The following is a 26,272-nucleotide window of genomic DNA, read 5'->3' as shown; positions in this document are numbered from 1 at the left end:
ATTTTAACTGAATTATAATTGATTTACAGTGTTGTGTTAATTTCTTCTGTACAACAGAGGGACTCAGTTATACATATACATTCTTTTTTATTTTTCTTTTTCTGGACTAATTGTCATGTCTAGGACATTGAGTACAAATGTTGAATACAGTGATGAGAGCAACGTTCTTGTTTCCAATCTTAGGGGAAAACTATGTGTTAAATACAATAATATTCACTGTTCAATATAATAGTACCTGTGGGTCTATATTCTGCGTTCTAAACCTTGATTTTTTTTTTACATATTCATATCAATATCTTAAGAGAACCTTTGTTCTCTTTAAAAGTGGCATAATATTCCATTGTATTGAGTATATCAAAAAAATTCAGTCAAACTTCTGATAAATACTTAGATGGCTTTTTTACTTATAAATCATGCTGTAATATGCAGTCTTGCTACATGTTATTTTACACCTGTGTGTATATCTCTAGGATAAATGTTAAAAAGAATTGTGTGATTTTGGTTGTTATAGTCATACTGCTCACTAGTGTACTCCCACCAGGAAAAAAAAAAAAAAGAGTATATGTCTTCTGACATATTCTCAGCAACATAATCAGTCAGTTCAGTTCAGTCACTCAGTCGTGTCTGACTCTTTGCAACCCCATGAATCTCAACATGCCAGGCCTCCCTGTCCATCACCAACTCCCGGAGTTCACTCAGACTCACATCCATCGAGTCAGTGATGCCATCCAGCCATCTCATCCTCTGTCATCCCCTTCTCCTCCTACCCCCAATGCCCCCCAGCATCAGAGTCTTTTCCAGTGAGTCAACTCTTCACATGAGGTGGCCAAAGTACTGGAGTTTCAGCCTCAGCATCATTCCTTCCAAAGAACACCCAGGGCTGAACTCCTTTAGAATGGACTGGTTGGATCTCCTTGCAGTCCAAGGGACTCTCAAGAGTCTTCTCCAACACCGCAGTTCAAAAGCATCAATTCTTCAGTGCTCAGCTTTCTTCACAGTCCAACTCTCACATCCATACATGACCACAGGAAAAACCATAGCCTTGACTAGACGGACCTTTGTTGGCAAAGTAATGTCTCTGCTTTTGAATATGCTATCTAGGTTGGTCATAACTTTCCTTCCAAGGAGTAAGCGTCTTTTAATTTCATGGCTGCAATCACCATCCACCATGATTTTGGACCCCCCAAAAATAGTCTGACACTGTTTCCACTGTTTCCCCATCTATTTCCCATGAAGTGATGGGACCAGATGCCATGATCTTTGTTTTCTGAATGTTGAGCTTTAAGCCAACTTCTTCGCTCTCCTCTTTCACTTTCATCAAGAGGCTTTTTAGTTCCTCTTCACTTTCTGCCATAAGGGTGGTGTCATCTGCATATCTGAGGTTATTGATATTTCTCCCAGCAGTCTTGATTCCAGCTTGTGCTTCTTCCAGCCCAGCGTTTCTCATGATGTACTCTGCATATAAGTTAATTAAGCAGGATGATAAAAGAATTTTATCTTTGCCAGTCTCCAAGAAATTAATATTTCAGTATAGTTTTAGTTGCATTTTTCTTATGAAGTAGGTTGTGTATCTTTTCATATGTTTAAGAAGTATTTGAATTCCTTTTTTGTGAAGATTTATTTTGTGAATATTTTTTGTAAAGATTCTCATTTTTAGTTTTTTGACATCTGTTTGGTTCTTCTAATTCTATAAATATCTCTAAGAGTGGCTCACCTCCCTGAGTACCTTGAGATACAGTTTATCTAATCTAAGAATTTGAGCTTTTTTTGGTTCACTAGATTACTCATTAGATAATTCAATTCTAATTTAGTTATACTTATTTCATCCATTTTTTTCAACAAAACATATCTCATCTTTTTTGATATGTATGTAGTAGCAAAGTAAAAATTGAATTCTCCATTCTCTTTTGTCTCATTTCTACTTTCTGCTCAAATTTTTACCTATTTTTTCATTATTTGTGGATTGCTGTTTGTCTTAGTTCAAAAATCTCTAGAATAAAAGATGTCTGTTGACCATAGTCAGTCTTATCTCCTATTTATTTAATCGCTTTTTAAAGTAGTTAATTAGCAACTGCTGTATACTTAGCTATGTTCTAAGAAGAAACAATATATAGTATTTTTGTTTTTAACAGATAAAGATAAGGTTACTACACATAATAATTACAGCATTATCATTACTAGATAATAGCATTTGTCACTTTATGTACACTGCATAACTTGTTAAAAATTTTGTTTCCCAGCATGGATGAACTCTGCTTGCGCAAAATACCCAGAAGTTTTGAAAGAACTTTTTCTTCCCTGCAGCTCACTTTTCTAAGGTGCAGTGGTAAATAGGATTCTTAGAACTAGGTGTACAAGAGGGCTAGGCTATATTTGTATCAACTCCAAGTATTCTACTAAGTCAGTTATAGTGTGTTCTTCCAAGTGCTTGTGGCAGGAGAAATATATTTCTATTGAGTTGTGTTAGGTTTCTAATAACTCTTTTTCTTAAAGGAAACAAGACATGTTTGTTCAAATAGCATATGACTCATTTCTGCCTCTCTGGTAAGTTTTCAGTATTCCCTTTGTCTCTCTTGTTGGACTGTGTGTGCTGCATCACTTCAGTAGTGTCTGACCCTTGCTGACCCTGTGGACTGTGGTCCTCTAGGCCCTTCTGTCCATGAGCTTCTCCAGGCAAGAATACTGGAGAGGGTTGTCATGTCCTCCTCCAGGGGATCTTCCTGACTCAGGGATCAAACCTACATCTCTTAGTCTCCTGCATTGGCAGGTGGGTTCCTTACCACTAGCTCTATCTGGGAAGCCTGTTTGATTAGTGAAATTCAAGTTGGTACTTGCCGCTCCAATCAGTCAGTCAGTCCGTTCAGTCGCGTCCAACTCTTTGTGACCCCATAGACTGCAGCACACCAGGCTTCCCTGACTTGCCTTTTGAAAGCTACTAAATGAATTTTGACTTGAGGTCTCGATTTCTTTCACATTATACTAGAACTTTAAAAGTTACATATTAACAAATATTGACCTATAGTTGCTTTCTTGGAAATACTAAAGTTTATCTTAATTGAACCCAACTATATTTCAGAAATTGATTTTCTATATTAATTATAGCTGCAGTTTCACTTAACATTTTCTTTCTCTGAGGATTTATGTGTTGTGTAGTGACATTTTTTTCCTACCATAGAGGCAGTCTGTAGGGTTGATGTGCAGACACCTTCAGGTATATTTATTTTTATAGCATACTTCTGCCCTCTACTTGACTTCCTCTTTCTCTTTCGCTGGTAGTCTTTCCACATTCCCTCCTGTTCTCTCACAGTTTAGGAACAATAAGGTTGGTCAAGATAGAAAGGAAGGGAAAGGTATTAGAGTTTTCAAGCCAGTGATCTTTCCTGTTCCTCTATTTTTTCCAAAGACTTCAATTTAATCAAAAAGTCTTAAGTAACATAGGATATTGTGGAAAATATATTGGCTTAGTACCTGAACATTTTAAGGCAGTCATCATCTGTTACCTGGAGCAACAGGTAATTTTTATAGCTCTTTGAGCAAAAGAATGGAGATTGACAGTGTGGGTGGTCTTCTTGAACCATAGGAGTATAATTTAGCACATCTACACTGAAAGAGCCATGCTAAGAAGCAACAACTCAACTAGCAGTCAGTGAGAGCATATGTCACACTTTTAAATGATTGATAATAATGTATAATATTTTAGATTAAAAAATTAACTGTAAGATGATGATAGGGTAGCTTACTGTATAATCAAAAAGTTGAATAAGATTTAATAGGTAAGAGCTCAAATTTGATGATGTTGGACTATCTCACTTAGTTGCTTACCAGTACTGTGAACTCAGGCAGTCACTTTATCTCATTTTGCATCATCAGGGTCTGTGTCTGTAAGGTGAGGATGATAACAACATACCTACCTTAGCTGACTACACTCTGATACTGAACTTAGAATATATTTACTGGCACAAAACAAAAGCCCTCAATAAATGCTCAAGTTCTTTTCTTCCTTTTTTTAAGCTTTCGTATACTATCATTAGAGTATTAAGACTATTTGCAAGATTAATCATGCTAAATTAAATTTTTTTTTAAACAACAAATATTTATATTAAAACAATTAGCAAGGGTTTCCCTGCTGGTCCAGTGGTTCAGAATTTACTTTACAGTGTGAGAGACACTAGTTGGATCCCTAGTCGGGGAGGATCCCACATGCCACAGGGCAACTGAGCCTGGGTACCACAACTAATGAGCCTGCGCACCACAACTAATGAGCCTGCGCTCTGAAGCCCATAAGCCACAGCTACTGAAGCCTGTGCTCCACAACAGGAGAGGCAACCGCAATGAGAAACTCTTGCAACTAGAAAGTAGCCCCCACTCTCTGCAACTGAAGAAAGCATGTGCACAGCACCGATAAGACCTAGCCTAGCCAAAAAATAAATGAATAAATAAACTAAATTAAAAAAGTATTTCCAGCTTGTTTTATGAGTTAAGTAGTTGTGTGTATTATTTTTTTTTTCCTCAGTGGTTATAATCATTCCATGATATGTTAAATGTTCTCATCATCCTGTCTTTATCAGGCTTCTGTTACGCTTTAAGAAAATTATAGATTTACCTGTTCTCGCTCTTAGTGGCATTCCCTAGTCATTTTAACATTTTTCATATCTAAATCTAATAGAAACTCATTGCTTTATTTAATTACACTTGGTCTTTTGACAATTTTGTTTCATAACAATTATAGTTTCTTCTTATTGTTTTATTTCATATGACTTAAAATTTCTTCTTTGGAGGTATTCCTTTAAAATGTTGCTAATAGCCCCTCTATTCCACTTAAATTTATGTCATTGTTGTGAATTATCTGAAAAATATATTTAAATGAAAAAAAATGCATTTTTAAAATTAGAAGGTGTATGATTTAGAAGATGAGATACAAAAACCAAGAATGTGAGATAGCTCATTAACAATTTTACATTGATATGTGTGAAATTAGTTTTTTAATAAAATATTTTAAAATAAAAGAAGTAGAAGGTGTATTAGAATTCTGAAGGATCCACACTGTATGGTAGAAATAACATGTACAGTATTATAGGTATCAGATAACGTTTAAACAATACTGTAACCACTTGAAATTTGAAATTTTTTCCTTCACTCACAGAACTGGAACTTAAAATATTAAGGGTAAAACTTGTCATCTTACAAGGTTTCATTTCTAAATTAAATATATTTATAATTATGCTTTTCCTCTAAGGTATTAGTTGCTCAGTCATGTCCAGTTCTTTGTAACTGCATGGACTATTGCCCACCAGGCTCCCCTCTCCACAGAATTCTCCAGGCAAGAATACTGGAGTGAGTAGCTCTTCCCTTCTCCAGGAGATCTTCCTGACTCAGGGATCGAACCTGAGTCTCCTGCATTGTTGGCAGATTCTTTACCACCTGAGCCACCAGGGGACTTCCCTGATAGTCCAGTGGTTAAAACTCTGTGCTTCCAATGCAGTGAGTGCAGGTTCAGTACCAGGTCAGGGACACAAGATCCCACATGCCCTAAGATGAGGCCAAATAAATTATGCTTTACTTGTCTTCAAAATCAGACAGCAACTATTTATCAGAAAATCAACAATTAAAAGATACAGACTGTTTAGTGTTCATTCTGAGTTTGAATTTAAAACTCTGCTTTACTCCCACTATTAGAATAATTAGAACTATTTATTTCCTAGGACAATGTAATTGATGGTTCATTTTCTGTGGAAAAGTTCAAGAGTTGCCTTTCCTGAGTTGTCCTTTTTGCTGAATTTTCAAAATGGAAAATTGTAACTTTAGGATTATGGGGTTCTCAAAATGATTTTCATTGTTTTTTAAATGATAATCCATATCATGATTATGCCCTTATTTTTATTATGCTTAATCATCAAATAAAGCATGGTTTAGTCATTTAATCCCTTAAGTCATGTCCAGCTCTTGCGACCCTATGGACTTGTAGCCTGCCAGGCTCCTCTGTCCATGGGATTCTCCAGGCAAGAGTATTGGAGCAGGTTGCCATTTCCTTCTCCAAAATAAAGCATAAACAGTATCATTTGAGCCTAAACTAGAATGTCATTAGGAAATTCTGTTGGGTAGGAAATATAGTACATTTTTAAAACTTAAAATTATCATTGGCCTATTCAGTTGTTCCATAGTTTAGTTATAAAAATGAGTTTTCCATTATTTTTAGGGTAGGAATAGAGGCCAAGGTTTATCATATTGCATAATAACATTTACTATGAAATCTGTATATTACCTCTGATTGAAAGGTTCAGTTTCAGTCAGTAGATCAAACCATCAAGTAACATCTTTTAAAACTTTCAAAAGTTTTCAAGAAGAAAACCACAGTCTGAGCAAAGCAGTATGTATTATTATTTTAATATACTGGTATTTTTTCAGGCTCATGAGAGGCTAGAAGATTCAAAACTAGAAGCTGTCAGTGATAATAACTTGGAATTAGTCAATGAAATTCTCGAAGATATCACCCCTCTAATAAATGTGGATGAAAATGTGGCAGAACTGGTTGGTATACTCAAAGAGCCTCACTTCCAGGTAAACTTTCTCTATTCTCTTCTTTCCAAGTCCCCTGTATTCCCAAAATATTCTTTTAGTAGTTTCTGTTTAAGATGAAGTTTTTGAAAGATTTAGGGCCATATTTTACAAATTCCAACTTAGATGTTTTAATATCCTCATATGCTTATGCTACATAAACAGATACACATACTATACAGATGTACAGTGTCTGTCAAAGAAATGCATTAGAATGGACTTTTCTTTGTGTAATTAAAAAAAATAACTACTTCACCATCAGACCACACGCTTGGGACACTTTTCTCATGGTGATAGTGGATTTTTCTTCCTTAATACCACTGTTTCCCAGCCCTTCTTGTGACCGGTGATATGCCTTTTCAATATTGCTTCTAAGACTACGTTGCAGCTGATGACCTTAGAACAAGAGAGAGCTGTAGGGGATAGAAACAATGACATACTTTCCACAGGGACAAAAAATAAATGCAATTTAAGCATTTGTGTAGGTGAAGAGTTAATCAGTTTACCAAAGATGAATCAGTTTCAGAAGAGAGAAAGTGGAGATTTCTTAGAAATCTATAATTAAGACAGTTTGGAATTGGGGCAGTATTAGAAAAATAGATTACCTGAAGAGAAGAGAAACCCCAGAAATACATCCTCAGACAAATGGCAGCTTGATTTATGAGACACTATATTTTAGTGGAGAAAGAATGGACTGTTGAATAAGTGGTCGTGAGATAGAAGAATAAAGTGTCACCTTCTTGTCACTGCAAATCTTAGCATTAAAAATCAAATGGCAGCACCCCTATGCTTCTCCTCAAGATTTTCCATGACTCTCTAACCATGTTACTGCAAAAATTATGTAAATATATAGTGAGATGGTTCCAACATAAATCTATATCTTAAGTACAAAAAACAGAAACACATGTCAGAGACACCATTATGCAGGGGCCAGTTAATTGAGGCCTTAAATGCATACTAAGATACTTGAACTTTATCCAGAGGACATTGGGAAACCTTGGGTAGGGATAGAGGTGGGGGAAGTTATTAAACAGGGAGAGGTCAGATTGTGGAGCTATATGGTTTTGTGCCAAGGTGAGAAGTTGCAATGGCAGCATAGATAGTGGGAAATGTGAGGATTTTCAAGTTTTAAGCTGTAAAATCAATAGGGCTTAGTGAGTGATTACATGTGACAGCCACAGAAGAGAAATATGGGAAGCTGATAAGGACAGGATTTCTGACAAACAATTGATGGCATCTACTGAGATAAGGAACACTCTAGGAGGGCTATTTTGGGCATGCTAATGATAAAGTAACTGGCCATGTTAAGTTTGTGGTATCGTAGAAGCATGCATCTAGTAGAACTTTGCAAGCGTGCTATATTTTTTATGTAAGTATAAAATTTAATGCATAAATTTATATGAGGTCTAAAAACTATATATAAACTTGTAAATAGCAGCAAGTAAAAATGCAGAAATTAAGATATTGCATTTTTATTACCCAAATCACCACTATACTACCATGGTGCATATTTCTCCATATTTTTTCTATTCATAAATATACATATGTTTTTTTTTCTTTACTGACTACAATTATTTTGCATAAGCTGTTTTGTAATTTACCCTTTTTTCAGCCATTGACTTCCACGTTTCCATTTCAGTAGACCTCTGTAACATGCAGTGCATTTTACACAAAATATTCTTTACAGCTGGTTTGTATGTATGAATTTTCAAATTAGGTCCATATGTGGCATTAGTTAGACCATCCCTTTCTCCCTTGATTATGATGTTGACCTGCTAGAGAGACCAGACTAGGCCATTATCCTGCAGAATCCACTCCTTGGGTTTACTTGTGTGCTTTCCTGCTATGTTGTTTAGTTATCCTATTTCTTATAAACAGAAGTGGCTTAAGTTATATTTGAAACTAGGATGCATCTTGGTCTTACTAGGTGGCACTAGTGGTAAATAAAGAACCCTCCTGCAGTGCAGAACACTTCAGAAACACAGGTTCAATCACTGGGTCTAGAAGATCGCCTGGAGAAGGCCTAGCAACCCACTCCAGTATTCTTGCCTGGAGAATCCCATGGACAAGAGAGCCTTGGTGGGCTACAGTCCATAGGATCACAAAGAGTTGGACATGACTAAAGCAACTTAGCTTGCACGCAGGATGCATCTTAAGTAAGGTGATACAATGTAAATTAATCTGCATCATATGATGTATAATATCTGGTTGGCCCATCACTCTTCTTTTTCTCTGAATTGAAATTTTTTTTTTTTCAACTTTTAATTTTGTATTGGGGGTGAGTGTGTTAGTCACGTACTTGTGTCTGACTCTTTGTGACCCCATGGACTATAGCCCGCCAGGCTCCTCTGTCCTAGCCAATTAACAAACAATGTTGTAATAGTTTCAAGTGAATAGTGAAGGGGTTCAGCCACACGTTGCCCCATCACTCTTTATGCTGAGATTAATCCCTTGATCAAGGGCAATGACAGCCAAATCCTACCCTTGAAAGCCTTTCCACTAAGAAGTAATCTAGTGTGTTATTATTCTGGCATTATACAAATGCTGTTTCCTTTCAACCATTTAGTTACTGATGAGCTCAAATTAATAATCCTTGCCTGACTCAATATTTTCATTAGAGGTTGCAAAATGACATTTTTCAAATTCTCTCATTCTTAGCTGGTCTGCTTGTATAGAGTTTTTCCTCATCAGCTGAGCTGTTTAGTTAACCTACAATGCATTTCCAACTGAAAAGTTAGGGAAATGCCAGCTTCTTCCCTTTGCCTATTTTAACAGTAAAGAATTGTTTAAAAGGGCAGTATCAAATGGTAACAAATGAGATTTTTTTCAGTCCTGTTTTTTAAGTAGCATTGTGAACTTATGGAGTTTTCATTAATTCACTATGTTTCAATCGTATATAATCCTTTGTTTTGTTTTGATTTTTCAAATTATCATGACTCTTGGCCAGTTGTGGGCAGATTTTTAACATATGAGTCTGAAGCTGATCTAAAAAGCCTCTTAAGGAAAGTGAAAGTGGAGAGTGAAAAAGTTGGCTTAAAGCTCAACATTGAAAAAATGAAGATCATGGCATCCGGTCCCATCACTTCATGGGAAATAGATGGGGAAACAGTGGAAACAATGTCAGACTTTATTTTGGGGGGCTCCAAAATCACTGCAGATGGTGATTGCAGCCATGAAATTAAAAGACGCTCACTCCTTGGAAGAAAAGTTATGACCAACCTAGATAACATATTCAAAAGCAGAGACATTACTTTGCCGACTAAGGTCCATCTAATCAAGGCTATGGTTTTTCCTGTGGTCATGTATGGATGTGAGAGTTGGACGGTGAAGAAGGCTGAGCACCGAAGAATTCATGCTTTTGAACTGTAGTGTTGGAGAAGACTTGAGAGTCCATTGGACTGCAAGGAGATCCAACCAGTCCATTCTGAAGGAGATCAACCTTGGGATTTCTTTGGAAGGAATGACGCTAAAGCTGAAACTCCAGTACTTTGACCACCTCATGTGAAGAGTTGACTCATTGGAAAAGACTCTGATGCTGGGAGGGATTGAGGGCAGGAGGAGAAGGGGACGACAGAGGATGAGATGGCTGGATGGCATCACTGACTCGATGGACGTGAATCTGAGTGAACTCCGGGAGTTGGTGATGGACAGGGAGGCCTGGTGTGCTGCGGTTCATGGGGTCACAAAGAGTCGGACACAACTGAGCGACTGAACTGAACTGAAGCTGATGAGAGAGATCTGGATCAAGGGAGTTCTCAGTAGTGGTTCAAGTTACAGGAATGGGTAATATTGCCTAAGAGTGTATAGGGTAAAAATTAAGCAGCCCAGGTTAGTGATTTAAGTAGCTTCCATAATTTATAGGAATAATCCTTAATATATGAATTTGTGAGTTTTTTCTTTGTAATTTTTCTTCAGTCTTTTATACTATTTTCATGAAATGATGAAAAATTACCAATTAATGCCTTGAAATAATGAGCTGCTACTTTTAATAATTTATTCTGTCTGTAATCAATAACCACAGACTGTTTTGAATCCTTCTAGTCACTCTTGGAGGCCCATGATATTGTGGCATCAAAGTGTTACGAGTCACCTCCATCAAGCCCGGAAATGAATAATTCTTCTATCAATAATCAGTTATTACCAGTAGATGCCATTCGTATTCTTGGTATTCACAAAAGGGCTGGGGAACCACTGGTGAGTTGATCAGTCAGTGCCTTCTTAAATCTGAAGTCTTACATACTCGTGACTGAGTCTCTATCTCATTTTTTTCTTTCATAATTTATATCCTTATGAAAACTTTACTCATGTTTGTTTCATCAGTCTTCCTTGGCTTGTGTATAAAATACACAGGTGATACTCTCAACTTGATTTAACATGCAGAATTAAACCAAAATTAAACTGAAATAGAGGAGAGAAGAAGTTTGCCAGTGAGTAGAAAAAATTTCAGAGGATAACTATTTTTTTCCTGTACCCTTTGAAGAAATGAATTGAGGTTGCTTGCTAATTATATATACTAGCAAAATGCAGCAGAACGTTGTTATTAAAAATTGAAAACATTGGTAGGATTCTGTAAGTAAATGTTTACAGTTTCATGCTAACATCGCATTTCTGGGCTCTGACAATGAAAACAGTGAAGTGAGAAGAAAAAACACCAGGAACAAGGCCACCAGAATGCACAAATACATTGCTTGCTCCTTTGAGCTTGTCACATCTTGTGGAATGCAGCCTAAGATGTGTTTAATTTTCAAGGTTACTCTTGCCGTGGAAGTCCTTTTCTTAAGGGATGGTGTATGTTGTCACAGTTGTACATGGTTTAATGAGATTGGAGTATTGAGTTACGAGTGAACATGGGAAAAGTAGGAATGATTTACTCATTTTTAGAATTATTTTCTTATATATACATATTCAGGAATATTTACGATTTCTTCCTAAAAACCTAAAATCAGTAATTCCATTACTTATTTTCTTCAGGGTGTAACATTTAGGGTTGAAAATAATGATCTGGTAATTGCCCGAATCCTCCATGGAGGGATGATAGACCGTCAGGGTCTGCTTCATGTGGGAGATATCATTAAAGAAGTCAATGGCCATGAAGTTGGAAACAACCCAAAGGAATTACAAGAATTACTGAAAAATATTAGTGGAAGCGTCACCCTGAAGATTTTACCAAGCTATAGAGATACCATTATTCCTCAACAGGTTAGTAATAAAATTCATGCTAATACTCAGAATTCTTTTTTTAAAAAATGACACTGTTGGATGTAACCACCAGTTGCTACTTTTTTGCTAAAGAGAAGAGAAAAAACTGTCTGGTTTAATTGTTCTAAAGTGCCTTATTTTGTCATGGGTGAATTCTTGGTATTTTTAAACATTATTTTACTATTCAAAAGGAACTCACTTAAGAAATCTCTTTGTGAATACCATGAACCCTCTGTTCAGTTCAGTCATCAGCTGTGTCATCTGACTATCTGTGACCCCATAGACTGCAGCACTTCAGAGCTCCCTGTTCATCACCAACTCCTGGAGTATGCTCAAACTCATGTCCATTGAGTTGGTGATACCATCCAACCGTCTCATCCTCTGTCTTCCCTTTCTCCTCCTGCCTTCAATCTTTCCCAGCATCAGGGTCTTTTCAAATGAGTCGATTCTTCACATCAAGTGGCCAAAGTATTGGAGTTTCAGCTTCAGTATCAGTCCTTCCAATGAATATTCAGGACTGATTTCCTTTAGGATGGACTGGTTGGATCTCCTTGCAGTCCAGGGGACTCTCAACAGTCTTCTCCAACACCACAGTTCAAAAGCATCAATTCTTTGGCACTCAGCTTTCTTTATAGTCCAACTGTCACATCCATACATGACTACTGGAAAAACCATAGCTTTGACTAGACAGACCTTTGTTTGCAAAGTAATGTCTCTGCTTTTTAATTTGCTGTCTAGATTGGTATAGCTTTTCTTCCAAGGAACAAGCGTCTTTTAATTTCATGGCTGTAGTCAGCATCTGCAGTGATTTTGGAGCCCCAGAAAATAAAGTCTCACTGTTTCCATTGTTTCCCAATCTATTTGCCATGAAGTGATGGGACCAGATGCCATGATCTTAGTTTTTCAAATGTTGAGTTTTAAGCCAACTTTTTGGCTTAAACTCACCTTGTGCAGTGATTTTTGGACCCTGGCATTTCGGTAACCTGCAGCTAATATGAGAAAAACCTTAAAGACTTTTTGTCATTAATTAGCAAACAATTCTGACACATGTCCTGTTCCAAGCCCTCATGTTCCTCATGTTCCAAGAGGAAAATAAGCATGTAGTCCTGATCACCTCTAGCTTAGTGTTCCAGTGATGGGCTAAACAGAGAATGAGGCCAGAAAGAGAGGATGGGTTCAAACTGAAAAGAATCTTGAACACACCTTGGTTTGTACCATTTGCTCTTCGTTTTGTAACTGATTTTTAGGTAAAACAGATTATTAAGCATGGCAGTGTTTTAATGACAGTGGTCACTAACCTCATTATGTTGAGTGAATTTTAAAAAGAAGAGAGATGAGATTGTGTAGCCAGGAAGCAGATTTTTGAAAGTGTGAGATAATTTGTGAAAGGCAATTCTTAGGAAGGCTGTTATGACTGCTTTGTTTCAAATAACTGTGCCACCACTTACTAGCTTATCCTCTCTGTTTTCGTTTTCTCATCTGTATAGTTAGTATTTCTTTTCTCACAAGATTACTGTAAGGATCAAAGAAGTTAATTCAGCAGCACCTGTCAGCCCAGCCCATGCCAGCCCATAGCTGCATGCCAGCCCATAGCTGCTGCTATTGTTGTGATGGTGGTAATGAGGTGGTGGTGTAATTCCAAAGAAATGGTAAAGAAGAAAAAAGTGATGAGATAATTGCAAAGGAACAGTTAACACTTCAGATAAGCATGTTGAAACTTGAGAGGGTTTTCAAATCCAAATAATGTAGACATAGGAAATATTTATCAGTGTTTTAGATGCCTTTAATTATTTAGGTTTTCTAGAAATTTGTTCCAAGTATGAGTAAAACTGCAGGACTTGTACATAAGATGCTGCCATTATACTTATTTTAATATTGTTAATATGATAATTTAAAAGACTAGTATGTCTATTTCTATAAAAGTCTTAGAAATAACCTGTGTTGAATACCTGCTTTATATTGTTCTTTGGGAGAGTAAGAATAGTCAGTCATGAATTTTTAGCATGCAAATTGGATTTCTGAAAATATATAGGCTTGTTGTGAACTTTTGTTTAAATAAAGGATAGAGACCTTGTCTTTTCAAGGAAAAGAATCATAAGAGAAATGGCATTAGAAATTAGACATTTTAAATAGCTAGTGTCTCTCAGACTAGCTTTATTCCTCAGTTGGCACCTAAGTAGATTGGAAAAGTAGGACTTAAGATTTATTTTTTTTTTAAATTATACATTAGTTGTGATAGTTAGACTTTTTTTTTTAACCCCTTGTGGTTCAAACTTCAGAATTCCTACCAGCTCACCATGACTATAATGGACTTTTATGGAAAATTTTTTGTAATATCAGTAGCTAGGCTTTGGCTCAAATCCCATTGTAGAATCTGCACCTGGTGAATGGCCTGAATTATGTGAAATGCAAGGATCTTTAGCCCTGTCTTTAGACATACATTGTTCTCTGTCTTGTGCCTTCTCAAAATCTGCTTTTTATTTAGCCTTCAGAACTGGGAGAAGGCATTGAAATGGGGAAGGTCTAACCTTCCATCCAAGCCTGACGGTCTCAGACCTGTCTTACCATAAAAAAAGAAGGGACTAACATAAAAACTTCCAGCAGGAGAGATAAAACACACCCAAATTGGGATATTTTTAAAGCAAAAGGGGGAATAATTACTAATTATACTAGAATAGGACTGTCCTGGGCACACTGTGTTCCTCTTATAAGAGTATCACTAGTGGAAAGCAAGGGCTTTTAGCCTCTCCAGTTCTGCCACTCTTTCACTAACTGGAAGCTCCACCAACTCTATTTCTTAACTGCCATGAGAGCAGATGGAAGCCAGGAGGTCTTCATACCAGGGTTATGTCTTTCAAAGCATGGTCAATAGATCATCTTTATCAATATCATTTGAGGCACTTATTAAAAATCCAAAATCTTTCATGAGAGCACAAAATCTATATTTTTAAATTTGAAGACCAGGAGGGGTTAGAAATTGCAGCTAATTCTGAAGTTCTCCAGCTTACATGTATGTAGGTTTCCAAAGACTGTTTAAAATTCCATCTCTTTATTTAAGGCCATTATGAGCCACATAACAAAAATATGAAGAAATTTGTTTTATTTCATTCAACGATGTACATGTAAGAATTCTCAACAATGTATTAGCAAATGAAATTTAATGATATATAAAAAAGATAATATAACGTGTCCAAGCTAGGATGGTTTCATGTTAGAAAGTTCATATATGTAACCAAACAAATTAACAGATTAAAGAAGAAAAATATCAGTAGAAAATTCAATAAAATTCAGTACCTGTTCATGATTTTTTTAATTTATTCATTTTACTTTACAATATTATATTGGTTTTGCCATACATTTATTTGAATCCGCCATGAGTGTACATGTGTTCCCCATCCTGAACCCTCCTCCCTCCTCCCTCCCCATCCCATCCCTCTGGGTCATCCCAGTGCACCAACCCCAAGCACACTGTATCATGCATCAAACCTGGACTGGCGATTCGTTTCACATATGATATTTTACGTGTTTCAATGCCATTCTCCCTTACCATCCCACCTTTGCCCTCTCCCACAGAGTCCAAAAGACTGTTCGATACATCTGTGTCTCTTTTGCTGTCTCACATACAGGGTTATCGTTACCATCTTTCTAAATTCCATATATATGCGTTAGTATACTGTATTGGTGTTTTTCTTTCTGGCTTACTTCACTCTGTATAATAGGCTCCAGTTTCATCCACCTCATTAGAACTGATTCAAATGTATTCTTTTTAATGGCTGAGTAATATTCCATTGTGTATATGTACCATAGCCTTTTAAGATTAGTAAATTGGGAACAGGAAAGAACCTCCTTAATCTTATTTAAAAAAAAAAAAAAAAACTAAAACAAACATTATTCTCAATAGTTGACTGTTAGAAGCGTTTCTTTTTAAAAATTAGGAACAGGACTTTAAGCTGGTCTTTCTGAGACTACTTGAGTGCCAAGCCCAGGGCCCCTGTGAAGTCCCATTTCTACTCCAAGATGGAAAAAACCCACCATAAAGAGAAACTTGCCAAACTTCAGGCATACTTGTGCATTGGTAAAAAGGAACCACCCTCAGATGATATAACAAATATCTGTTACAACAGATGATAAAAAAAAATCTTCAATTCTCTTTTAAAAAAATTCAGAATAAACATTATCTCTGATTTTAAAGAGGTAAGTATATTTGCAAACCAGTAAGTGATGATTCATTTTAACAGTCCTGATGCTCAAACATTTCTGGCAGCAGTCCATTAGCAGCTGTGCTGAGACAAAGCTCCTGACAGAAAAGCTACCCAAATCTTAGACCAGCTTGGTGTCAACAAGCTTTCAGAATCCTGGCAGAAGCTGGGTGGAAAGCCCCACTTGCTATTGGGAAGGAGAGTGATCTTGTTCAGAATTTTGATGAGGCTTCCAACAGTGAGGCAAACAGAACTTCTTTAAAAAAAGAAAGAAAAGAAACTTCAAGAATGTTGACTCCTAAAAAATTTTGTTTAGGATGTAATTAAATATAGAAACCTGTAGTATTTTAAGTTCTGAGGCTCTTGGGCACTGCTGCTTTTTAAATTTTTGTTTGTACACAATTATTTGTTTGCAGTTAATTGAGCCAAAGAAACCAGAACATAAAGTTTAAAACAAGGGTTAATAATGTCATTGCCTAGTTTAAAAAAATTAAGAACTAGAGAAGGATGTTCATTAGTACCATTTATATTCAGTATTTTATGGAAAATTCCATAAGCACAAGAAGACAGAAATAATTATGAAAGCAGAAGATTTGGAAAGAAGAACATAAAACATTATTTTCAAATAATATTTTTTTAACTGAAACCCTCCCTGAACTATAAATTACTAGAAATGATTTAGCAGAATGCTTTGAAATAAGATTAATATACAAAAGTCAGTTTCATTTATATATGCCATCAGCAGACATCTATAGATGTAACTAAGACATCATTTATAATCGAGAATGTCACATTTATGTCTAGAAATAACCTAATAAAAATATTTACCTCCATGCACAAAAAAATTAAGATCTAAATAGATATATCATGTTCATGGACAGGAAAACAGTATTATGAAGATATCAATTTTCCTCAAATTGACTTGTAGATTCAGTTTAATTCCAATGAAAATTTCAATAAGATTTTTCTTGGTATTTGATAAGATGCATAGCTAAGACACTTGAGGCAGAAAAGCAGAAATAGGAGCTTATTATTAATGTGTAAGAATTAATATATGTGGTATTGGCATAGGATTAGACAGAATGAGCAGTGGAAGAGAGAGTTCAGAAAGAGATCTACACATACACATTACTTTGATATCTCACAGAGCTGATATGTCTTTCAGTGAGAAAAAGACTATTCAGTGAAAGTGTTAATTCATAGGGATAATACGTGAAAATGTGTTCCTATTTACTGTCCGTACACTAATCAAGTAAAAGGGGATACATGGTCAGTAAACATGCGAAGAGATATTTAAAATCACAATGTGAGATACCATTTTATACCATTCAGTTGCAAAAAAATATAGATGTGAATCTAGACTCTCTCTTCTACATTGCTGGTTGCAGTGTAAGTTGGGATAACCACCTTGGCGGGCAAAAGGTTTAGCATTATCAAGGCTGAAAGTTTCCACATACTAAGACATGTAATTTTTTAGAGCAATATGTGTGTAGCTGGAAACATGTTGATAAGCATGTTAGTTCCCCAAAAGAGCACATGCATACAGCATAATACTATCTTTTAAAAATTTTAAATAGCTGTGTATTTTTGAAGATTATATATAGGTTTAATAAAACTTACAAAAAGGAAAGCAAAGAATTTGTGAACACAAGATTCAGGATGAGGGTTACCTTTGAGTTTGGGGAAGCCAGGGCAGTGCAAGGGAATGGAATGTGGGCAGGAGGACTGTGTAGGTTTCTAGCTTCTGTTTTATATGGTAAGCTCATGACTGTTTATTCCATTATTAAAACTAACAAGATTAAAAAACAAAAGCAGACCTTGCATGGACCAATGACTCAAGTGTAGTGTAAATTAAGAATTATTAGTATGATTCAGATCGGCATAGGTTTATTTATTGGTTTATACTAACAGAATGTGACCCACGTATGGTTATTTACCATATAGGAGTATGAATTGCCCCTCAGAGCTTTTTAAACCAAATGTATAGTTTCCTTGCTGATTTCAAAATATGTTGTTTGTATGTGTGCATTTGAGTAGGTGGAATTCATGCACTTTGAAAATCTTTGGAAAAATAGCGTATCTGTTATTATCTTAGAGAACTTCTTAGCAACTCTGATCATTGCATTCACTACCTTGTCACTTACTATACTTATACTGTTACTTAGATGCAAACTCAGGTGGACCTGAAACTATGGTTTGAGGCTGAGAGTGTGTGTGCAGCACTTGTACCATGTTCAACCAACACATTCCCAAATGAATTACCAGCCTCTTTCTGTTTTATGACAAAGGTCATGGTGGAGATGTTTCTCCAGGCTTTCACATTTGATTTCTTCTACTAACTGCTACCATTTGCACAGGCACAGCATATTTCTGTACAGTATTTTATTTTGTCAGTACTTTGATTTTTTATTTTTACTTTTTAAAAATATCTTTGAGGTAAAGTTCATAGAAATAGCATACACTTAAAGTATGTAATTAATGAATGTGGACATATTATGTATGCATGAGACCCTCAGTACAGTTGAGATAGTGAACATCTCTGTCACCCCTAGAAGTTTTCCTGGGTTCACTGTAATCCTTCCTGCCTGCTCCTTATCCCAACCTTCATGCCAGGCAAGTACTGCTCTTCTGTCACTATAAACTAGTTTATATTTTCTGTATTTTTATATAAATGGGTTCATACAACATGAATCCTTTGATTTTGCTTTTTAAAAAAAAAAATCTGACTTCTTTCATTCAACATAATTATTTGAGAGATTTACCCATGTTTTCCTGTGTATCAGTAGTTGATTCCTTCTTATTGACATGTGGTATTCCATTACATGGCTGAACCACGGTTGGATTATCCACTAACTGGCTAGTGAACATTTCTGTTGTTTCTAGTTTGGGGCTATTATAAATAAAGATGCTAAACATTTACATGTAAGTCCCTTGAGTAAATACCTAAGACTTGAAGTATTGGGTCATTTGATAGGTGTATGTTGAACTTTTAAAGAAATGGCCAAACTATTTTCAAAAGTGGTTGTACCAGTTTACATTTTCACCAACATTACATGAAAGTTGCAATTATTGCACATCTTCACCAACATTTGGTATGGTCAGTCTTTATAATTTTAGCCATTCTTATAAGGGTGGATGGTGTCTTATGGTGATTTTAATTTGCATTTTCCTAATGATTGCTGATATTGAGCATCTTTTCATGTGCTTATTTGCCATGGTTATGACAACTTTAATGTCTTCAAATCTTTCACCCATTTTTTATTGAGTTGTTTTTTTCTATTTGTTTAGTTTTGAGTTCTTTATGTTTTGATACAAGTACTTTATCGGAATTATGATTTAGAAAGACTTTTTCCTAGTGAGGCTTGTCTTCATTCTCTTAGCGGTATAATATGAAGGCAGATGTTCTTAATTTTGATGAAGTCTAATTTGTCCTTTTTTAAATGAATCATGCTTTTTTTCTGTGTAAAAAAAATGTTTGTACAACACAAGATTATAAAGATTTTCACTTTTAGTTGTATACTCACATCTTGTTCTATGATCCATTTTCTCTAAATTTGTGTATAGGGTATAAGATATGAATCAAAGAATTGGTTTGGATTTCCTGTTTCTGTTTTTGCATCTGGGTATCCAATTTTTCCAGCTCTGTTTGTTGAAAAACTGTTTCTTTCATTAGATTTGGACTTTTTTTTTTTTTTTTATTGTTTCTACTTCGAGTATTTTTTCTGTTCCTCACTTTCTCCTGCCCTTTGGTGATGCATGAGCTATTCATGTTGGGCTCCTGGAAGCTGTCCCGTAGCTCACTGATATTCTTTTCATTTCTTCAGTGTTGTTCTCTCCCACTTTTTCATGTTGGACAGCTTCTATTGCAATGCCTTCACATTTATTATTCTTTTTTTTTTCCCTAAGATGTCTAATCTGCTGTTAATTATATCTGGTATACTTTTCATCTCAGATATTTTTGTTTTCATCTCTAGAAATTTGAACTGAATCTTTTTTTTCTTTATATCTGCCACGTTTCTACCTAACATGTCGAATGCTTTCTCTAGCTTCTTGAACATATGCTACAATATGTAAAGTTAAAAATAACTATTTTAATGTCCTTGCTTACTAATTCAGTCCTATTTGTCATTTCTGTGTCACTCTTCACTGGTTTATTTTTCTCCATATTTTAGATTGTATTTTCCTGCTTATTTGCATGCCTGGTTATTTTTGATGGGCTGCCAGATCTGAATTTTATCTTAATGAGTACTGATATTTTTTTATTCTTAGAAGTATTCTCAAGCTTTGTTCTAGAATAGTTATAAGGGAGCAGTCAGACCCTTTCAGATTTTGTTCTATAAGTTTTGTTAGGCGAAATCAGAGTAAGACTAAGTCTAGGGCAAAACTTTTGAATACTGAAAGAAAGTGAAGGTGAAGTCGCTCAGTCATGTCCGACTCTTTGAGATCCCATGGACTGTAGTCTACCAGGCTTCTCTGTCCATGGGATTTTCCAGGCAAGAGTACTGGAGTGGGTTGCCATTTCCTTCTCCAGGGGATCTTCCTGACCGAGGGATCAAACCCAGGTCTCCTGCATTGCAGGCATGAATTTTATGAAGTTTTTTCACTCACAATGGTGATAGCAGAAACTGGTTGACGTTACATGACCTTCTGATATATTTGCCCACTAATGCTGCTCTTTACCTGATTATTCAGCTGAACCTGGAGGGACTCCTCTGCAGTTCTCAAGTTTTTTCTCTGGGCAATCTTTCCTTACTGTTGCTCTTTTTTGTGCACTGTGGCCACTTTGATAGCGCTGGTCACTCAGCTCACCTCCTCAAGGTGGAGACTATCAGGCTTCCACTTAGAGTCCCCCTTCCTGCATTGCACCTAGAAACTTTTTCTCTGCAGTTAGTTGGGACAGTGGTAAAGTTCATCTTGTTTGTTTCCATTTTTTTAAGGATCACTGTCTTTGTAGTCTGATGTCTTGACAAACATTTCATATATTTTGTCCAATATTTTAGTTGTCTCAGGTTAGAGAATAGGTCCTTGTTACTTCATTTTAGTCAGAAGGGGGAGTCATTTTATCTTCGCTTTCATTACCATAAGACCTTAGTTTTCATTTAGAAGGTTCTAAAAGTCAAGAAGTAAGAATACGTATTCAGTTGAAATCTCTCTCCTACTTCCAGACTAGTCCTCACTTCCTATTGTTAAACAATTAGATTGCTTCCAATCACTTGTGATTAAGAAATAATCAATAGTTAATAGTTTTCTATGTAAGTCATTTTACATATATCTGAGTTAACACTGCTGTTGAGTACATTCCCAGAGATGGATTACTAGGTCAGAGGTTTTTTGTAATTTTGATAGCTGTTGATTGCTACATTGGCCTCTCAAGGGATTAAATCAATTCTTCCACCACCCTGTTAGGATTGTGGGTCAATTGGCATTTTCCTATCTACAGAATGTTGTCAGATATTTGGATCCCTGCTAATGTGATGGGAGGAAAATGTTATTATAATATAGTTTTAATTTATCTTTATACTCTGAGTGCTTCCTGGTTTAAAAGCCACTTTCTTTTTTCTATTCCATCTCCTTTGTTGATCACTTAGTTCTGTTAGTGATTAGAATATGAGATTGAAATATATTAGCAGATTGTGTTTAGTCACTTCTTAACCAATAAACAGTTAACATCCATAGCTTATTAGTGAAACATTTTTAAATGTGCTTAATAAAATATAATTGTACAAAATCTAGTCAAATCTCTGATTTAAAGGCCATTGCAAAATGTTTAGATCAAAGGTTGGGGTTAATTGATTTTTCAGACAAATTTTCAAAGGTCAGAGTAAAACTAATATAATCTGAGTGTTTGGAGCATGAGAGTAATATCCCAAAACTAATTTGGTTAATGAGAAAAATGAGAATTGTTTCTTCTAGAAATCATGTACATTTAAGAGATGTGGTTTGTTTCACAAATGATATTTCCAGCACCATTTGATGAGTAGGGAAGTGAATATTTGAAATTTGGGCTAACTGAGAAAGTCTAAGCCTTTTGTTACAAAGGGCTTATCTGACCCACAGATAAGACCAATAGACACATTCATGGTTAGATGATAGGATTCTCTTACTATTCCTCCAATACAGCTTTTTATAAGAAATAAGGAGTATCCAAGTATTTTTTTTTTTTTACAACTTTTACATATCCCTCCTTCATCTTTACCTCATCTCCACTAACTTTTGCTTCTATCATTTATAATTTTCAGGTATTATACCCTTTGGACATTTAATTAGGGAAGTAGTTGCTTTACCGAGTGATTGAAATGAAAATGAGCCAGTAGTTTGTTTATATTTATTTAATTTATTATCAGTTTAAAGTCTGGCTTTATTTATGCAATCAAAAATATATTTTTAGAGTTGCATCAGTATGGAGAGGCATCCAGCACACGTCCGTCAGGTATGGTGTCATTCCAGGACATTTTGTGGTACTCCACGTTTCTGTCTTATTAGCCAACTAAATCTACCTAATTACACTCGATCCTTTTGGTTTCTATCCATTGCCAAAGCACGGAGCTGCCTGCCGCTGTCAGGCTAGCCGAGTGTCACATTTTAGCGAGCATAATACTGCTTGTATGCTTGCTTTGTAGATGTTTCTAAAATTGCGTATCAGGAAAAAAATTACTGGCTTACTGACTTTTTTTAAGCATTAATATTTAGCCTTTCAAAAGTTATTGAAAATATTCTGAATGCCTTCTATCAAAATCACCTAATTGTAAATAACTAAATTTTTGTCATGTTTCAAATTTAATTATTTTTAAATTATTTTAATATGCATCAATCCCATTTTACTACACTAATAATGTAATGGATCTACTTGTGCTATCTGAATATCCTGTTTGGTTATATTTATAGAAGTATGATAAACATAGGAAAGTAACATTATTATTTTGACTAACTATGTGTTTTCCTGCTCGTTAGTTTACCTGCTGATTAATGCTTAGTCAATTCTCGAGAAGATAAAATTTAAATTTCTATAAATATGCCTGGAAAAGGTCTGTAGTAAGAAAGTAATTGGTCTGAACTTGCCATTGAATACTGAAAATGCTTAACTAGAATTCAAAATTAAATAAACTAAATATTTTGGATATTAGAGGTCATAACTAACCATGGTAACTGACATAGTTTTATTAATAAAACAGATTTTAAAGAAATTTGCATTCCAATTTGAATTTAAATTGGAAAATAGCTTCAAGGCTTTTTTAGTATTTGTGTTACTATTAATTTGATGCTGATCATTTACATCAAAGCAGGATAATTCCAGAAAACTATTTTTCTCACAACTTTTGGCCAGTGTGAATCTATGTGACTAAAAATATATGTTATTAGCGGGGTGAAAGTTTGTTTTTTTTTAAAAAAGGTTACTGACTATATTTCAGGTCTGATTTCAACATGAACCTTTACTGTTTAATTTTGGCTTTAGGAACCTTTCAAAAAGTCATTCCTACTATATCTGAAACATATGACCTAACTGCATATATTAGTTCAGGATGTTAATTAGAAAGTGGCATTTACTTGCATAAAAATTATGCACTGTTGGTTGGACAATCATGTGGAAAGATTGGGAGAAAGTGAGAAAGCAAGAAAGGTGGAAGAAAACAGTTGTTAAACTGTTAAGATTAGAAGTTAAAGATAGAAACAAAAATTTATTGTAGTACTAATGTTTATTTCCTGTTTTGTTTTCTGATACCAATTATTAATGTTCTAATAACTTTATATTTAAGAAAAACAAGTTCCTTAGTTGAAGTACTAAATACATTATCATTTACATTATCAATTAATTCGCAGGCTTTGAAAAAATTTCCAAAATCCAGGGACAAATGGTACATTTCTAGTATTTTTAATTGTGCTGTATTTTAGGTATTTGTGAAATGTCATTTTGATTATAATCCATACAATGATAACCTGATACCCTGCAAAGAAGCAGGATTGAAGTTTTCAAAAGGAGAAATTCTTCAGATTGTAAACAGAGAAGACCCAAACTGGTGGCAGGTTAGTACACTTCTCAAAATTTCTTCACCTGCTTTCTTATTTTCAATCTTAGATCTGACCAATATCTGAATATTCAGGAGGAAAGTATTATTATTTGTTTCAGTGATTTTTTTTCCCTGCATGAACAGCTCCTGCTTCATGGCTATTAATTTTGTGGACAGAAGACCAAATTGAGAGGGACTTTGTGAGCAGCTGTTAATAAATTCAGTATTAACTAGCCTGTTGTTTAGAGACTAGACCAGTCGGTTCTTCCACATAAGATTACAGTAAAATACAGTACTCAGCAGGAACAACTCCCCTGAGGTCATCCCTTTTCAGTGTTTGTTTTAACTAGAAGTCTTTACTATGGGTAGAGTCGTCTTCCTCTTGTCTCCTCTCACTGTATGTATGTTCATGACAAATAAAATTTAATTTCTTTAATTCTTGAATCTATTTGCCCACCTCAGTTATTGAGAGTTGGAGGCTTGCTTTATCATCTGTGTTTGGTTTTGGATTAAAATCTGTGTGTATAGAAAGGGATATGTATTACCACTTTCTTTTCCCCCTCCATTTTTCAGAAGATGTGCGTGATAGTATTCTTGTTTTTCCTTTTCACTAATACAGCTTTCAGAAGTCTCTAGCAGCAGTAATAAGTCTGTTTTTGTAATTGTTTACAGAGACTAACAACCAGAACTGGAGAAACAAAGTCTAAAATTCCTTAAACTGTCAAAGTAGAAGAGAGTCTCATTAAGGAGCAAGGGGTGAGCGGGAAGGACCTGGGATCCACACTGAACTCCGTATTAAACTGAGATATTAGAAACTCGGAGCTTCCCTGGTGGCTCAGACCATAAAGAATCTGACTGCAATGCAGGAGACCCAGCTTCAATTCCTGGGTCGGGAAAATCTCCTGGAGAAGGGAATGGCAGCCCACTCCAGTATTCTTGCCTGGAGAATTCCATGGCCAGAGGAGCCTGGCAGGCTACAGTCCGTGGGATCACAAAGACTCGGATACCACCGAGCAACTAAACTTTCATTAGTAATTCAAATTAACTCTCATAAGTTATATTGACTTCTGAGGGGGGATGAATTATAACAATAAGAACAATCTTACTAATACGTCCTTCAAATTAAGACAGTATAATGTATAAGTATACTATGTGGTGAGAGAACTAAGAAACGGTAAACAGAATCCATGAGTTCAAGAGGTTTCAATTGAATTTCTTAGAACTCTCATCTAAAAATATCTGCTTTCTATGGACAGTTGCCTTTGTTGAACTTTCCCAAGTTTCTTTTCTACCCCCTTCTCTCTGAATGCCATCTCTCAGTTTTCTTCTAACCCTGTCAGCATTATCTATCTGTCTCTTTCTGCATTTTTGTCATCTGTTACTCAAAATGTATTTTTCAAGATTTTAATTGCTAAAAATAATAACTGGATTTTTCTGTTCTAGTTGTAAGGGTAAAGTTACTAACATTGTGCGATAAGCCACTATCTCTAGGAGCCAGTTCTCCAGCCACTGTTTTGAAATACTTTGGGTTTCAGTTTAAAAGTTAAGTTTTTTTTTAATTAATTTATTTTTTATTGAAGAATAATTGTTTTACAGAAATTTGCTGTTTTCTGTCAAACCTCAACATGAATCAGACATAAGTATACATATATCCCCTCCCTTTTGAAGCTCCCTCCCAATTCCCTCCCTATCCCGCAGCTCCAGCCCAACACAGAGCCCGTGTTTCATTTTCCTGAGGCATACAGCAAATTTCCATATCTATTTTACATATGGTAGTGTAAGTTTTCTTGTTACTCCTTCCATACATCTCACCCTCTCCTCCCCTCTCCCATGTTCGTAAGTCTATTCTCTATGTATGTTTCTCCATTGTTGCCCTGTAAATAAATTCTTCAGTACCATTTTTCTAGATTCCATAGAAATGCATTAGAATATAGTATTTATCTTCCTCTTTCTGACTCACTTCACTCTGTATAATAGGTTCTAGGTTCATCCACCTCATTAGAACTGACTCAAATGTGTTCCTTTTTATAGCTGAGTAATATTCCATTGTGTATGTACCACAACTTCTTTATCCATTCATCTCTCGATGGACATCTGGGTTGCTTCCATGTTCTAGCTATTGTAAATAGTGGTGCAGTGAACAGTGGGGTACATGAGTCTTTTTCAGTTTTGGTTTCCTCAGGGTATATGCCTAGGAGTGGGATTGCTGGGTCATATGGTGGTTTTATTCCTAGTTTTTTAAGGAATCTCCGTGCCATCTTCCATAGTGGCTATATCAATTTACATTCCCACCAACAGTGCAAGAGCGTTCCC

General features: G+C 35.6%; 1 protein-coding gene across 2 annotated transcripts in view; it reads left to right on the top strand.

Annotated features, from left to right (window-relative positions):
* PALS2 (protein associated with LIN7 2, MAGUK family member) overlaps positions 1 to 26,272 on the top strand; it is a 131,676-nt gene that overhangs the window by 80,949 nt on the left and 24,455 nt on the right. Inside the window, exons 3-7 of one of the 2 annotated variants that reach the window (XM_040259767.1) lie at positions 6,406 to 6,558; positions 10,597 to 10,749; positions 11,527 to 11,754; positions 22,342 to 22,383; positions 23,844 to 23,975. In XM_040259767.1, the coding sequence (XP_040115701.1) occupies positions 6,406 to 6,558; positions 10,597 to 10,749; positions 11,527 to 11,754; positions 22,342 to 22,383; positions 23,844 to 23,975 (708 nt within the window). The remainder of the gene's footprint in view (positions 1 to 6,405; positions 6,559 to 10,596; positions 10,750 to 11,526; positions 11,755 to 22,341; positions 22,384 to 23,843; positions 23,976 to 26,272) is intronic. The other variant, XM_040259768.1, reaches the window with a different exon arrangement.

Source organism: Oryx dammah, unplaced genomic scaffold, assembly GCF_014754425.2.
Source record: "Oryx dammah isolate SB20612 unplaced genomic scaffold, SCBI_Odam_1.1 HiC_scaffold_18, whole genome shotgun sequence".
Taxonomy (NCBI): domain Eukaryota; kingdom Metazoa; phylum Chordata; class Mammalia; order Artiodactyla; family Bovidae; genus Oryx; species Oryx dammah.
This window is presented reverse-complemented; position numbering and strand designations above follow the sequence as displayed.